This window comes from Colobus angolensis, unplaced genomic scaffold (assembly GCF_000951035.1).
Source record: "Colobus angolensis palliatus isolate OR3802 unplaced genomic scaffold, Cang.pa_1.0 Scaffold139, whole genome shotgun sequence".
Taxonomy (NCBI): domain Eukaryota; kingdom Metazoa; phylum Chordata; class Mammalia; order Primates; family Cercopithecidae; genus Colobus; species Colobus angolensis.
In genome coordinates this window covers 405,864-421,836 of record NW_012114477.1, presented here as the reverse complement: position 1 = coordinate 421,836, position 15,973 = coordinate 405,864, and the positions used below count along the sequence as shown (strand labels likewise).

The window sequence follows — 15,973 nt, the reverse complement described above, 5'->3', positions numbered from 1 at the left end:
CTCCTGCCTCAGCCTCCCAAGTAGCTGGGACTATAGGTGCACGTCACCACACTCAGCTAATTTTTGTATTTTTAGTGGAGATGGGGTTTCACCATGTTGGCCAGGCTGCACTAGAACTCCTGACCTCAAGTGATACACCCACCTTGGCCTCCCAAAGTGTCACTAGGTGCTGGGATTACATGACAGCCACCATGCCCACCCAAATTTTTTAATTTTTAAATTTTTTGTAGATATGGGGTCTTGCTATGTTCCCCAGACTGGTCTCAAACTCTTAGCCTCGAGTGATCCTCCCACTTTGGTCTCCCAAAGCACTGAAATTACATGTGTAAGCCACTGTGCCCAGTGAAGGTCATTCATTTTTAGATCCTGCCCCCGCAATACTGGAAGGGGGATTACTTTGGCATGCAGCCCGTGGTGACCCTGGGACCCCCAGGCTGAAATGGCCATTCAGCAGCCTGAGGGTCGCCCAGTCTATGTGATGTGGACAGGACAGCTGGATCACAAGGGTCAGCCCCAGTGAGCAGGCTCACTCATGATGGACATATTGAGAGACTTCTCAGTTGTTTAGATGGTTTTGTGGGAAGCAACAACCTTAAAGGGTTGGCTTGTAATTATACAATTATACATTGTAATTATACAATTATATATTGTCCGTCCCTTCACTTATCTGTACTGAGTAAAGGACACCAAGAGAGATTTCCAGATGTCATCAAGGCTGGGATAGTTCTATTTGTCATCCTGGCATGCTGCTGGAATTGAGAGATCTACATTCTGGAAATAGCTTTGTTTCTGGACTAGGAAAGAGGAAGGAATGAGGGAGTATGGAGTGTTGTCAAGACTGTGGACTGTATGCTGGGGAAGGAAAGGATGCAGATGGGGAGGAAGAGATGAGGTCTCTGGCATGAGCCCTGAGTAGCAGCTGGCACCACTTGGGGAGTGGGGAGCCCCAGAGCTGGTGGCCTTGGAGGAGGGGCTTTGTGAGCCCAGTGCTACATCCCTGGGTTCTGGGAGCCAGAGACAGGGAGAAGCAGACCTGTACTGTTAAGAGGAGAGGGCTGGGCTGAGGGCAACGCATCAGGACGTGCCAGAATGTGGACCTGGCATAGTCTAAGCCCTGGGAGAGGTGAGCACTGTTTTCCAGGCAGGGAGTTCAAAGCGCGAATTGCTAGGGAAGAGGCAGAGGCCTGAGCCTCAGGTTTGTCAGCATTTAAGCGCAAGTTCTCCAAAAGCAATGTAACTCAAACCTTGTCTAATTTTATTGACACACTGATGGTCCCCAACTTATGATGGTTCAAATTACAATTTTTCAACTTTACAATTGTGCAAAAGCAATATAGGCTTTCAGTACATTCCTATTACTTCCAAATAAGCCCATCGTAAGTTGAAAATATTGTATGTCAAAATGTACTTTTTTGGCCAGGGATGGTGGCTTACGCCTATAATCCGAACACTTTGGGAAGCTGAGATAGGAGGATCACTTGAGGCCAGGAAATCGAGACCAGCCTGGGCAATGTAGCAAGACCCTTGTCTCTTAAAAAAAAAAATGTTATTGGCTGGGCACAGTGGCTCATGCCTGTAATCCCAGCACTTTGGGAGGCCATGGCGGGTGGATCACCTGAGGCCACGTTCCAGACCAGCCTGACCGACATGGAGAAACCCCGTCTCTACTGAAAATACAAATTTAGCCGGGCGTGGTAGCGCCATGAGCTACTCGGGAGGCTGAGGCAGGAGAATCACTTGAACCTGGGAGGTGGAGGTTGTGGTGAGCCGAGATCGTGCCATTTCTCTCCAGCCTGGACAACAAGAGCGAAACTCCATCTCAAAAATGCGCTTTTGACTTACACTGGGTTTATCTGGATGAAACACCATTGCAAGTCAAGGAACATCTATATATTCATTTGGGCATGAGTGAAAATACCGGTAACTAGCCTGAGCTCACTGATCAGAGTAATTAGGGTGAGGCTAATGTGGTGATTTACAGCAAAAAGAATGTGAAGTAAATAAACATATAGGTGACCAAGGGATATAGTCATGCCGGTGTTGGGAGAGCAACTGGTGCTCAGTGACAGACATGAGAAGACAGGAGGACTCCCAGCAGCCTCTGGGGTGGCCGTTCTGCCCGTGAAGATTGGCTCGCCCCATCTTCAGCGCAGCAGGATTTGCGGCGGTGTAGGAGAGCAGCCAGCTGGGATCCAGCGGGACCTTCTGGGAGGTCCCGCAGGGGTTGCTTCCTTCCGCCTGCCTTGTTGTCCCCCTCCTGTCCTCACCCGGTCTTGTTCTGGCTGTCCATGGACCCTGGGCTGTGGCAGGTAGTGTGGGGCTGCAGGTGCATGTCCTGGGTGGGGCATGGGCCACTGACGGGCTTTGCGGGGTCTCCTCCCCTGCCCCCTTCACGGCTGCATCTGTCTCTTTCCTCCACAGGGGGAGGGGTTGCACCAACTACGCGAGGCTTTGAAGATTTTAGCTGAGAGGGTTTTAATCTTGGAAACAATGATTGGGCTCTATGGTGAGTAGAGACAGACAGACGGACAGACAGTCCAGCCCCTGCCTGCCAGCCTTCCCCAAGCCCTTCTTGGGTGGAACTGGCCTGAGCCCAGTCATGAGACTGGAGAAGGTGCCTGTCCCAGGCAAGCATGGACCTGAGAGACCACAACCACCCATCCCTCAATGACTGGTTCCCTCCTCCATGGGTGCAGGGGTGCCCTAGAAACCCGGGCTCTATTGCTGTGGTCAGACGTGGGCCTCTAGGCATTATGGGTAATATGGTTTCTAGGCCTGCAGGGAACCAGAGATGACAGATTTCAAGTTTGGAAGAAATTATGGGCAATAGAACCAAACTCCAGTCTAGCAGTGGGATTGTGGGTAACAGAGCCAGACTCCTGCAGTGCAAGGGATCATGGGTAACCAAATCACAGCTCAGGGCAACAGGAGGATTACAGGTAATGTATCCAGACTCTAGTCAGCCTTCAGCTCTAGAGAAATCATGGGCAACAGAGTCAGGCCCGCAGGACAATAGGTCATGGAGCAAGACTCCAGAAGGGCAGGGGACTGTGGGTGACAGAGCCAGGCTCAGGCCCCAGGGGACTCTGGGTCATGCACTACCTACCAGTTCTGACCTTCCTCTCCCATAATCCCCCAGAGGCTCTCACAAGGCAGACCTTCCTGGCCTCAGGTGTCCCCTTTGCAGTTTTCTCCTTGGTCCTCCTAACCTGTTCTATTGGTCCCTTTAGGGGACTAAGAGAGCCAGACTCTCACCCCAAGCATTCACCCAGAAACTCCCCACCCATGTGGTTACTTGAGGATCCAGGCCAGCCCTGTCCCCACCACAGGAGGGGAGACTGAAGTCTCAGTACTGAAACTCACTCCCAGGCTCCTGCCCTGATGCCAGCTGGCAGTGCCCTCCCACCCTCCCGGCTTGGCTCCCCAGGCCAGCCCTTGGAGGCCAGACTTGCACCGTCTGCTCTTCTCCATCTCCCATCAGGCTCCTAGCTTACAGAGCTTCCTGCAGCAGCAGGCTCAGCTGGAGCTCCTGGCCAGACGGGTCACCCTGCTGGAAGCCATCATCTGGCCAGGTAATGGCAGGGCGGGCAGGCAGGGGCAGCCTCTTCCAGGAAGGGCCTGGGCATGCAGAAGGTGCCTTCCAATGCTCAGCCCAGGCCAGCGGACACTCATTCTTCATCCAGCCAGCCAGCCAGCAGATGGTGCCTGGCAGAGAGAAGGCTCTGGTCACTCGAGTGAATGAATACCTGCTCTGTGCCAGGCACCTTGTTGGGACAGGCTCCACAAGATAAGACAGACATAGGCCTGCCCTCGAGGAGTGTAGGGTGCTGGGGGTGCTCAGGAGAACCCTGACACTGGTAGAGAAACCCACGGTGAGGTACACTGCAGGGAAGGGAGTACAGGCAGCCATGGGAATACAGAAGTGCCTCTGACCTGGCCCAGAGGAAGTTGGAGGGGGTTGAGGGAGGTCTTCCTGGAGGGTGATATCTAAGTGGAGACCTGAAGGGCAAGGATCTGGGAAGAGTGAACAGGCAGAGAAACAGCATGAGCGAAGGCCAAGAGACCAGAAGGAGCCGAGAAGCGACGGAATCTGGCAGGGCCTAGATCGAGAAGGTCCTAGAAGGCAGGATGGGGTAGCACAGGAGTTGCTTAGACACCAGTGGGTGGTACCCCGCCTTGCGTCTGGCTCCTGGGAGTGAAGCTGAGGTTTTTCCTCATGAAACTGGAGCCTGTGGCTGGCCCTGAAGAAAGGAAGGGATTGGCTGCCTGAGGGTCTGAGCTCTGTTCCTCACCTGCCCTGCCACACCATCTCACAGCCCATCTCACATCAGTGCACAGAGGCCTCCACATCATGTCCAACTTTGCATCTATTTTAAAGACTGAGAGGCTGGGCGCGGTGGCTAACGCCTGTAATCCTAGCACTTTGGGAGGCTGAGGCGTATGGATCACCTGAGGTCAGGAGTTCAAGACCAGCCTAGGCAACATGGCGAAACCCTATCTCTACTAAAAATTAGTCAGGCATGGTGGTGTGCGCCCGTAATCCTAGCTACTTGGGAGGCTGAGGCAGGAGAATCACCTGAATCCGGGAGACAGAGGTTGCAGTGAGCCAAGATCGCACCACTGTATTCCAGTCTGGGAGACAGAGCGGGACTCCGTCTCAAAAAAAAGAAAAGAAAAGAAAACCTCAGATTGTTTCCCCAATATCCTCTTTGCCAAAGGCTGACCCTTCTTGCTCAAAAACAAAAAGACTGAGAAACTTAGGTCTCAAGCAGGAAGGAGAGTTAAGGTTAGAGCCCAGCTTCCTTCATCCAGTAAAACCATAGGGAACACTCATTGAAAGCCAGGCCTGGTTGGGCACTGGCACTCTGGAGTATAGATAGGTGCCGGCCTTGGGGAGCTGGCCATGAGTGGCAGGGAATCGTATCTACAGAGATATGGGGTAGGGGAGCACGGAAGGATGTGGGTGAGGAACAGGCACTTGTCCCTAGGGGTTGGAGAAGGCTTCTTGGAAGAGGGGACTCTGCGTTGGGTCCTGGAAGATCCCAATGAGTGTGCCAGGTGGGGAAGTGGGCAGGGCAGCCTTGAGAGAGTCCTGCCTGTGCAGAGGCCCAGAGGCTGGGAAGGGTGTGGGGTCTGCTTCCAAAGCTCCTCCCACAGTGCCGCATGCTTCTCTAACTTCTAGAAACTTCAGTGCCTAGCTCCCAGACCTCCTCCCCTCTTAGAGAGGGGCCAAGGACCAAATCTCAGGCTCTCAGAACCTTTTTAGGTGTCCCCACCTTCTCTCTGAGGATTGGGGCAGGAGCCAGAAGGGGCACATTTGGGCCACCATGGCTCTGGATCTGTCCCTGCCTTCAGCCAGCTCTGTCTGTGACAGCCCAGGGAGAAAAGTGCCAGGCACCTCAGAAGTCCCACACCCACTGCCAGTGGCCCCTCGAGCCAGCTTGGGTCAGGGCTTGGAGGGACAGGTCGGAGGAGTGGGAGATGGGACCCTCCCCATTGGCCCAACATACACATCAGGTGCTACTGAAGACCCAGATGGGGTTCCTGTTTAGGTTATAATCAATAATTATAATAGTATCAGCTGCCACGTGTCTGGCCCACCTGGGCTGGATCGATCATCTCCAGTCTCTTAGAGTAGTAAGCCTGCTAGGTGAGCGATGCCATGGCCATTTTACAGATGAAGACACAGGCTTGGAGGCTCTTGTGACTGCTTCAGGGTCACAGGAATGGGAATGATCAGGCTAGGGGTCCACCCCAGGTCTCTCCTCTAACATGCTGGCCCTATGGGCTTCACCAGCAAAAGTTTGCTGACTGCCACTCATCCAGGGCCCCAAATTTGATTGTGACAAACTCACAGGGACCAGACCTGCAGGAGACCTGGGTGGAAGCGACACCAACCTGGTAACCATAATAATCCAGCATTTCCTGTGAAAACCACTTTCCAGTCCTGGTCATGGTAAACACATGTATCACAAGGGTGTAAAAACGGGACCACGTTCAGAGGTTCTGCGACTTGCCCAAGGCCACATCTGGCAGAGTAGGACCAGGACATGATCCTAGCTGGCACTGGGGCCAGTGCTCTGTGCCACTCCCCTCCCACGCTCCTTGAGTTAAGGCATGGAATGTCCCTTTCAGTGACCACATATGCCTGTCTGCTCCAGGAGCCCTCATCTCAACCCGGAGGTGCATGGGTGGCTGGGCCACACAGGGTCAGGGCACAGTCATGATTACGAGGGGATAGCCTACCACTCCCTACCAGTGCCCTCAATGGGAACCTGGTGTTCACCAGAACCCAAGTATCTGTCCTATGGAGGCTTAGCCAAGTCCTCCCCTGTGGCCCTCTCCTCCCTGAGTGTCCATCTCCCCCTAGAAAAACAGCCTATTCTGACCTGCCTGGTCTGCTCATTTTACTTCGGGAAGGGCTGAGATGATAGTCACGGAAGGCTTCCTGGAGGAGATAGCTCCTACCCTCGGTTTTGAAAGATGAGTAGTTTTCCGGTTCCGTCCAGAACTGTCCCTGTTTTAGCAATGAGACAACTGAGACCCTGATAGAGGTCCAGCTCGCCCAAGACTGCACAGTAGGTCAGTGGCAGAGCCTGGCCTCCTAAGCCCTTCCCTCCAACTGGTGGCCAAGCCCAAGTCTGTTCCCTAGCCTCAGTTTACCCAGCTACCTCAGTTTACCCAGCTACCTCAGTTTACCCAGCTACCACATAGAGGATGATTCAGGACACACCTCCACCCCAAAATGAATAGAAAAAAGCAGCAGCCTATATGTGAAGCATTCACGGCATGCTAAACACTTCCTAAAGGCGGTGGGTGTGGTTAACCCCACTTGACAAAGCAGGAATCAAACAGAGGTGCTGAGTGCTCTCCTTGGGTTGGGGGGCTGGTAAGTCCTGGCAGACCCCAATCTGTAGAGCCCCTTTCCCACAGCTCTGCAGCCAGATACCAGGGTGGATTATACCTGGCAGAGGGTGCCCAGTTCTGCCACCCCCTAGAGGGCCAAGGGGAGGTGGGTACCTCACATGAACCACCCTGATGTGGCCTCTCTCCTTCTCCTTCCCTCCGGCAGAACCAGAGATGGGGTCTGGGGCAGGCCCTGCTGGCACAGGCACCCCCAGCCTCCTTCGGGGCAAGAGGGGCGGACATGCAGCCAACTACCGGATCGTGGCCCCCAGGAGCCGGGACGAAAGAGGCTGAGGGCGGTGGCGGCCCCTGAGGCAGACCAGGCCAGGCTTCCCCTCCTACCTGGACTCGGCCAGCTGCCTCCAGGGACCGCCCGTCCATATTTATTAATATCCTCAGGGTCCCTTCTGCCATCTAGGCCTTAGGGGTAAGCAGGTCTCAGTCCTGGCACCATGCACATGTCTGAGGCTGAGCAGGGGCTGAGAGGAGAGGCTTGGGCCTCAGTTTCCCTCTGTGAAGTGGGGGGAGGCAGGCCTTCAAGGAGGGGTAGAGGTACAAGGATTTGTCTCATCTGCTGTCTGAGTATCCAGGCCCAAAGGCACTGAGGGAGTCAGGAGTTGGGGCTTAGCACATGCAGGGATGACAGGGCAGCGAGCAGTCTTCCTCCCTCTCCTCCCCAACCAAACCTCGGGGAGCCCTCCTGTGCCCCTCCGTCCTTGTTGTCCAGTGCTGGGTTCCCCACCCCAAGGTCAAGCTGCCCAATCCTCTGACTGGATCACCAGGGGCTTCTTGCCTCAATTCTCCCCTCTGAGCCCCCAGGCCCTCCCGCATCTCAGGTTGGGGATGGGGACATGGAGAGGAAGGGGCTGCCTGCTCCCACAAATGCTTGTGACAGATGCCAGGAGGTAGATGTGTGCTGGCCAATAAAGGCCCCTACCTGATTCCCCGCAGCCTGGTCTCAGTGTGTGGTTAGATGGGGGCAGCTGGGAATGAGAATACGATGGGAGGAGAGCTGGAAATGGGTAGTGAAGAATGCTCCGTGTTGGAGGACAGAGCCTCCTGGAGGTACAGGCTACATGGTGCAGGGCCAGGAAGCCTGTGTCTCCGGACATCAGGGAACAGCTCTCCCACAACTGGTCATTCATTTGGTGCTCACTCATTCATTCATCCCCCTGATGCCAACACAGAAGAGTCAAACACAACTGCTGCCTCCAAGGAGGTCCAGGTTGAAAAACAAACTGGTTTTTATTCTAAACACATACTAGGGCAACATGCTGGCCTCTCCTGCCTCCAGAGGTGCCCCTGCTCCCCACTGTGGTCCTCAGTAGACAGAGCAGGAGCTCGGGCTACCCACATGCAGCCCAGCCCTTAGCACCCAAGGGCCTGCCTGTACCCCACTCTCTGCCTGGGCTAGGGAGGCCCAGGACCCTCGGAGTGGGCAGGCCCACCCTTTCCCTGGGTCACCAGGGTCTCAGTGCCCACTTGTCCTCCAACCAGCAGTGACACGGCACCCTCCACGCGGCCTGTGGCTGCCAGTGCCACCACCGCCTGCTCCGTGGGGAAGCCCATGCGCTCCAGCTGCTGCAGCCTGTGGGGGGTGGGGGGACAAGTGGGGAGTGTCAGGGCCACACCGGCCCCTACACCAAGGGAACCCCCTCTGCCCACTCCACCTTACCGCAGAGAGGAGACAGAGGACTTGGACAGCCATGGTGCACTCTGGGGCCCCTGGGCTGGCCCGTCAAGAAGTGAGGCCTGGATGCCCTCCTGCAGCATCTGCTCATCCAAGGCCGCCCACATCGGAGTCCCTGGGGAGAAGCTGGCCCCAGCCCAGTCCAGGCTGGCCTCTGAGGAGCCCTCCCAGGTGGGCTGCACAGGCCTCAGGCCTGGTGGGGGCAGGGCTGAGCCTTCACAGTGGGACCAGAGGTCAGGGGAGGCTACATAAGGCGGTCCAGGGATGGGAGGCCTGGAGGAGTGGGAACAGAAGAGGGCCTGACTGCCAGCCCTGCCACAGTGCCCACCTGGGCTGGCATCCCCCCCATCACCCTCACCTCACTCCGGCAGGATGGGTGACAGGCAGCTCCGCCAGGCTGCCCGGGGTGGGAAGGAGCCTCAGGGGCCAGCACCCCGCCAAGGTCCCGCACAAAACACCCTCCTGCAGCGCCTGCAGCCGTCGCTCTGAGGGTTCCAGCCACCGGAAGGCCCCAGCTGCGTCTGTCTGCCCGGGGCAGGGCAGCCAGTCAAGGAAAACCAAAAGCAGCCAGCGGTGGGCCCACGCCACAGGCCAGGCCCCATGCCAAGTGTGCTGGCCACCATTCCCTCCTATCTCCTCACTGTGGCCCAACATGGAATAGCATCACCCTGGTCAGCAGCAGAGGCTCAGAAAGGAAAAGGGATCTGCCTGAAACTACTCAGCCAAACAGAGCCAGCTATGCCTTACCCCAAAGCCTGGGCTCACCCCGACCCACTCTGTTCCCAGAACCCTATGCACCTTTTCAGGTCTATAACTCAAGGCCCACCCTTCCTGGAAGAAGTCCCATGGATACACCCGCTCTTGCCTTCAGACAGGCCTGGATAACTCCTGTCCCCAATCCAGAGTATAGGGGCCAGCCTGTTCTCTCCAGTGGCACTGTTTTCCCTGATAGGTATGAATCATCTTAGGGCTGGACGAAGTGGCTCACAGCTATATAATCCCACCACTTTGGGAGGCTGAGACGGGAGGATCACTTGAGGCCAGGAGTTCACGACCAGCCTAGGCAACATAGACCCCGTCTCTACAAAAAAATTTTAAAATTAGCTGGACGTGGCAGTGTACACCTGTAGTCTCAGCTACTGAGGTGGCTGAGGCGAGAGGATCGCTTTGAGGCTGTAGTGAGCTATGACAGCGTCGCCACACTCCGGCTTGGGTGACAAAACGAGACCCTGTCTCTAAAAATTTAAAAAATATATATATATACACACACACACACACACACACACACCTCTCTCTGTCTCTCTTAGAAGCAGAACACCAATAAATAGCACTGTGGCACTATTTATTTATTTATTTTTGAGACAGTCTTGCTCTGTCACCCAGGCTGATGTGCAGTGGTGAAATCTCGGCTCACTGCAACCTCCACCTCCGAGGTTCAAGCAATTCTCCTGCCTCAGCTTCCTGAGTAGATGAGATTACAGACACGTGCCATCACACCTGGCTAATTATTTTGTATTCTTAGTAGAGATAGGGTTTCACCATGTTGGCCAGGCTAGTCTCGAACTGCTGGTTTCAAGAAATCAGCTCACCTTAGCCTCCCAAAGTGCTAGGATTACAGGCGTGAGCCACCTCACCCAACCTCTAGCACCATTTATTAAAAAGAATATTCTTTTCCTCATTGAATCGACTTGGCACTGTTGTCAAAATAAATTGACTATACAGTAAATGTAACAGTTTATTTCTAGATCGTCAATTCTAGTCCATTGATCTGTATGTCTATCCTGATGTCAGTACCACAATATCTTGATTATTATAATTCTGTATAGCTTTTTTTTTTTTTCTTTTTGGAGACAGTCTTACTTTGTCACCCAGACTGGAGTGCAGTGGTGCAATCTCAGTTCACTGCAACCTCTGTCTCCCAGGTTCCAGTAATTCTCCTGCCTCAGCCTCCCGAGCAGCTGGGATTACAGGCATGCATCACCACGCCTTGCTAATTTTTGTGTTTTTAGTAGAGATGAGGTTTCACCATGTTGGCCAGGCTGGTCTTGAACTCCTGACCTCAAGTGATCTGTCTGCCTCGGCCTCCCGAAGTGCTGGGATTATAGGCGTGAGTCACTGCGCCTGGCCACTTTTGTAGTTTTAAGTTTTGAAATTGAAAAGTATAAGTCTTCCAGGTTTGCTTTTCTTTTTCAAGATTATCTGAGGTATTCTGGGTTCTTACATTTCCATATTAATTTTAGGACCAGCTTGCTAATTTCTACAACAACAAAAAAAGACAACTGAGATTTTGATAAGAATCGTGTGGGATCTATAAATCAACTGGGTAGCATTAACATTTTAACAATATTAAGTATTCCAATCCATGAGCATGAGATCTTTCCATTCACTTAGGCTTTTAATTTTTTTTTTTTTTTTTTTTTGAGAGGGAGTCTTGCTGTCTTGCCCAGGCTGGAGTGCAGCGGCACTATCTTGGTTCACTGCAGGCTCTGCCTCCTGAATTCAAGCAATTCTCCTGCCTCGGTCTCCCAAGTAACTGGGACTACAGGCGCCTGCCACCACGCCCAGCTAATTTTTGTTTTTTGGGGTTTTCTTTGAGACTGGGGCTCGCCCTGTCGCCCAGGCTGGAGTGCAGTGGCACGATCTCTACTCATTGCAACTGCTTCCTCCCAGGTTCAAGCAATTCTCCTGCCTCAGTCTCCTAAGTAGCTGGGATTACAGGTGCACGCCACCACGCCCAGCTAATTTTTGTATTTTTAGTAGAAATCGGGTTTCACCACGTTGGCCAGGCTAGTCTCGAACTCCTGACCTTGTGATCCGCCCACTTGGCCTCCCAGTGTTGGGATTACAGGCGTAAGCCACTGTGCCTGGCCTAAGTTTTTTATTTTTAGTAGACATGGGGCTTCACCATGCTGGTCTCAAACTCCTGACCTCAAGTGATCTGCTCGCCTGGCCTCCCAAAGATCTGGGGTTACAGGCGTAAGCCACTGCGCCTGGCCAGGCTTTTAATTTTTTTAATTTTTATTTTTTTGCTCAGAGTGGTTTGGCGATTCTGGGCCTTTTGTGGTTCCATATAAATTTTAGGATTATTTTTTCTATTTCTGCGAAGAATGGCATTGATATTACAGGGAGCCCACGGAGCCCTTTACATTGTAATTGGCACCTCCACCAAGCCATGACCCCCCAGGTCCCAGCCCAGAGCATGTCCCAGAGGAAGACTTGGAGAAGCTCCTGGAATGTGTGTGCACGGCTCCTTGGTATTGCTTGGGACTTCACCCTTTTGTGCCACTTCCTTCCTAGGCACCCACCCACAGAACCCACACATCCCCATGGGCCCTGGGCTCAGGCAAAGGATACAGGCCAGACCAGCAAGGAGGCCACAAAGGAGCTGCAGGAAGGGTGGCTCAGAGCTGAGCAGTGGGGTCAGGACAAGCAGCAGCCATGGTGGCAGCCATGGTGGCAGTGCCCCACGGGGTCGTCTAGGGTGGTGTCCCTCCCCAGCCAGCATGGCCAGGTGGACAGGCATGTATCCACAGCTGCCGGCTGCACCGGACACCCCAAGGCCTGCCAGCAGTACTGCCAGCAGCCCAGAAGCCAGGGCGAGCAGAGCTGAGGCATGCAGGAATCTCAATGTGCCCAGGTGGCACTCCTGCTGCCAGCCCAGAGTGGGCAAGAGCAGCAGGCTCAGGAGCAGGCCTGGCAGGGCCGTGTGGCCCAGGACATGGGTCAGCAGTCGGTGCACTGGGAGAGAGAAGGGGCTTATGTGCCAGGTTAGTGGCCCCAACATCCAAGGCTGCCCCAGGTGTGCCAGGTTGGAGGTTACCCTACACCAGGGCCACCTGCTGAGCCCACCTCCCCTCCCCAGGAGCCAGTCTGCCCACAGTCAGCCCTTAATCATTGGTGGACGGGACCAAGGACTTCCAAACACTGTGGCTACGCCTCTGTCGTATTAAACAGAACACACCGCACCTGCCACTCAGTCTTTGCACTGACAACCTGCTACTGAGCACTCACTATGTCCCAGACACCATGAAGGTACTCTGCTTCTGTATTTACTAAATCATACCTGGCTGAGAGCATGAGAAGGCCTGCTTCAATCCTGGAGCTACCCCATTCCCTCAAGCTGTGTAACCCTGGTCAAATCACTTAACCTCTCTGAGCATCATTGGGGGTCCTCAAACAACAAACTGGAGTTGTTATTATTGGGAAACAGGTGCTCAGCTAAGGTCCCTCCTCGAACCCCCAACACCTCCTCCTCCCATCCTCATGCTTAGCTGAAAGTCTTAGTTGTTTTCTCTTTTTCTTTTTTTGAGACAAAGTCTCAGTCTATCACTCAGGCCGGAGTGCAGTGGCACAACTTCGACTCACTGCAACCTCCACCTCCCAGGTTCAAGTGATTCTCCTGCCTCAGCCTCCCGAGCAGCTGAGATTACAGGCACGTGCCACCACGCCCACTAATTTTTGTATTTTTAGTAGAGACAGGGTTTCACCATGTTGGTCAGGCTGGTCTTGAATTCCTGACCTCAAGTGATCCACCTGCCTCAGCCTCCCAAAGTGTTGGGATTACAGGCGTCAGCCAGTGCGCCCAGCCTTAGTTCTTATTTCAAGGAAAAGCTGCCAGACCGGGAAACCATGAGAAAAGCACTCCTACCCACAGGTTCAAGCCCACCCCGCCGAATTCTCTGCCTCCCTTCTTGGCTGTGGATGTGCTGAGCATGCTCCTAAGGCTACGCTTCCCCCGGGACACTGGGCCCCATCCCTGCTTGACGCCTGGAGGCCTTGTGCTGCTCCTGCCAACTGGGCCCAGGCCCTACAGCAAGTCTCCTGGTTCCTCCAAGGTCCACGTGGCTGGCCCTCACCCTGCCAGGGGTCCAACAACAGCTCCGGGGCCAGGACCAAGCTGGGGCCGGCCCCCACCAGCCACAGGCTGCTCATCAGCAGCATCAGGACTGAGGAGGCGAGAGGCAGCGCCGGGGACAGTGGGCCATGGGGGCCCCTGGCATGCATAGCTTGGTTGAGGATGGTCAAGGGTGGTCCTAGGGCTGTGCGCTGGGGGTAAAAGAAAACAACAACAAGTTGTTATTGGAGATTTTGTCTCACCAATACCCTCTCAAGCACCTTATCAACAGCCCTATTTTACAGAGGTGGAAACAGGCTGGAGAGGCAGGCCCAGCAGCTTGGCCATAGTGGAGCTCAGACCCTAACCCATGCACTCATAAGCCATCTTGCCATTCCACTCACCTCTGTTTAAGGACTGGCAGGGGACAGGCATAGAGACTCCTGAGTCCTGATGGGCCCTAAACTCCCAAAAAGAGGGGTTCAGCCCCTCACCCCCCTGGGCGAATTCAGGGCCATCTCTAGCCCTCTTCTGTCCTCCCCCTTCCCTCAGGCTACTACCTCCCTCCTTCCTCCCCTACCCTGTGCCCAGCCTTAATGCTCCAGATGGTTTCAGTAGCCCTTGACCCTGGAGTGGGGCCAGCCAATGGGCAAGCAGACTGGGGAAGGGTGGGGCAGAAGGGCAGGAGTCCCACACCTTGAGCCATACTAAGAGACCTGGGACTGAGACATCCCCTTTGAGGGTGAGCCCATCCACCGTAAGCCTCCTCCTGCATCCTTACTGGCACAGGCCCTCTGGCCCTAGCTCCCCTTTCCACAGGAAGGCTTCAGTATGGGCTCCACCTCTTTCTGCTGTGTGTCCCAAGGCAAGTTTCCAACCTCATCTTTTTACAGATGAGCCTCTCCCTTTTCATCTGTAAAATGGGAATTCAGAAATTCCTTTCCTCAGAGGATGATGAAATAAAAAGGAATAGGCTAAGGTGGGCCCTGGCCCACAACTCTTGCTCCATAAATCATAGCAATCCCCACTAATCATGGCGGGCGTTGGTAGCCACCAGCTGGCCCATCGAGAAGGCCTCAACATGGAGGTGGCTGCTCCAGCCTAGCTGGTCCCAGCTTTGGCCCTCAAACATGGCCTTTCCCTACCCACCAAAGCAAGGCCTTCTCCCCTGTGCTCTCCTCTTGCATCCAGCCTGTCCTCCAGGGCCTGTAGGTCCCTGGTCAAGCCTCTCTGTCCCAGGACTCCCACTGAGCTGATTCAGGGCAGGAAGCAGGATCCCAGAGAGACAAGAAGGCTGCCTAATTTGCTCCCCTGCCAAGCGCCTTCTCCACATCTACCAGTTTCCTGCAGGAAAAATGTGGAAAGCTCCTCTGCCTGCATTGTCCTTCCCTCCATTTCGCCAGTAGGCAAACTCCTATTTTACTCTTGGAAGCCTAGCTCAAATATCCCTTCCCCTCCTCTGGCCCCCCAACATCAGGGATCTTATCCTTAGGAGCACAGCTTGACCAGTCTGTCTCCCTAGGTAGGTGGTCTGAGCTCATGGCTCCTCTGATCCCCACATTCCCCAGGGTATTAGCAGCACACAACCAGTGCTTTATATATGTTCACTGAAAAAAGGACACTAGCTTGACTCCTGGTCCTGCTGAGGGATTTGAAGGTGAACCCTGCCCTTTGTGGACCCGGGTATCCACCTAGGGGGCTGCGGTTAGAGGTCCAGAAAGGTGGGCATGGCCAGCCTTGCCTGGAGGCAGGGTTTGGGGCCAAGACACCCACCGTAAGCCTCCTCTTGTATTCTCACCTCAAAACCATTCCCCAGCTCTGGGCACCTTAGCAAGGGTGAAAGGCTTGACCGTGGACACTCGAAACGGGGACTTGAGCCCCCTGGACCTCACTTTCTTCAATCTATGAAACGGGCAGTGCACCACCAGGCCCTGCCTACCTTACTGGGAAGCCGGGAGGGCAGAATGGAAAGACAAGGACGAAGATTCTTCCGGGTGGCGGATAGAGTAGGGGGTCCCAGGATCTGTCTGGTTCGAACTCAGCTGGGGACTTTGCAAAGATTCCCAATTTCCTTGGACCTCAGTTTCCCCTGCTGTAGAAACAAGGGTATTGGATGAGGGACGATTAAAGGGCGTGCTCCACCTCGACCGTTACCGGGGATGGGGTCTCGGGGCCAGAAACGGCGTTCGAGGCCTCCCACCTAGCCGACGGGCCTCGGGGCCCTTCCCCGGGGCCCGGGCCACGCGTCCCGGGTACTCACTGCAGAGCGCGCCCAGCAACCCCGAAAGGCCGGTCGGGGACCCGGGCTGGGAGTCGGGACTCTAGCTCCCGGGCGAGATCGGGAAACCCTGAATCCATTCCGCGCACACCCGGCCGCGTGACCCCGGCCGACCGGCTGGCACGCCACCCATTCCCCGCGGCCCGCGGATTAGTCAGCAGTTGTTCTAGTCCAGGTCCCTTCCCCCAGCCCTCCCGCCGATCTCCGTCTCCCTGCAGGGCAGACTCTTCAGCGACGATCCCTAGAGCCAGCGGACGGAACCATT

The 15,973-nt window shown here is 54.8% G+C and overlaps 3 protein-coding genes across 4 annotated transcripts in view; 2 read left to right on the top strand and 1 right to left on the bottom strand.

The window, feature by feature from the left end:
* EMID1 (EMI domain containing 1) overlaps positions 1-7,856 on the top strand; it is a 58,909-nt gene extending 51,053 nt beyond the window's left edge. For both annotated transcript variants that reach the window (XM_011934813.1, XM_011934812.1), the window contains exons 14-15: positions 2,422-2,506; positions 7,073-7,856. In XM_011934813.1, the coding sequence (XP_011790203.1) occupies positions 2,422-2,506; positions 7,073-7,200 (213 nt within the window). In that variant the 3' untranslated portion in view covers positions 7,201-7,856. The remainder of the gene's footprint in view (positions 1-2,421; positions 2,507-7,072) is intronic.
* Positions 804-15,973, top strand: part of EWSR1 (EWS RNA-binding protein 1) — a 53,838-nt gene continuing 38,668 nt past the window's right edge. The window contains exons 1-2 of the mRNA XM_011934815.1: positions 804-828; positions 15,262-15,266. Of these exons, the coding sequence (XP_011790205.1) occupies positions 812-828; positions 15,262-15,266 (22 nt within the window). The 5' untranslated portion in view covers positions 804-811. The remainder of the gene's footprint in view (positions 829-15,261; positions 15,267-15,973) is intronic.
* On the bottom strand, positions 8,116-15,938 carry RHBDD3 (rhomboid domain containing 3). The gene is made up of 7 exons (XM_011934814.1): positions 15,691-15,938; positions 15,370-15,522; positions 13,453-13,642; positions 11,951-12,334; positions 8,955-9,117; positions 8,582-8,869; positions 8,116-8,494 (listed from the first exon to the last, which is right to left on the bottom strand). Exons 3-7 carry the CDS (start codon positions 13,598-13,600, stop codon positions 8,317-8,319), a joined length of 1,161 nt encoding a protein of 386 aa, XP_011790204.1. The 5' UTR covers positions 13,601-13,642; positions 15,370-15,522; positions 15,691-15,938; the 3' UTR covers positions 8,116-8,316.

Excerpts from the sequence above, each read along its gene's own strand:
- RHBDD3 (XM_011934814.1), bottom strand. The coding sequence starts at position 13,600 with ATGCATGCCAGGGGCCCCCATGGCCCACTGTCCCCGGCGCTGCCTCTC. Across the intron at positions 12,335-13,452 it reads GTTGTTGGACCCCTGGCAGG|TGCACCGACTGCTGACCCAT; the intron begins GTGAGGGCCAGC and ends TCTCTCTCCCAG. Across the intron at positions 8,870-8,954 it reads ACCCATCCTGCCGGAGTGAG|GCCTCCCATCCCTGGACCGC; the intron begins GTGAGGGTGATG and ends CCACTCCTCCAG.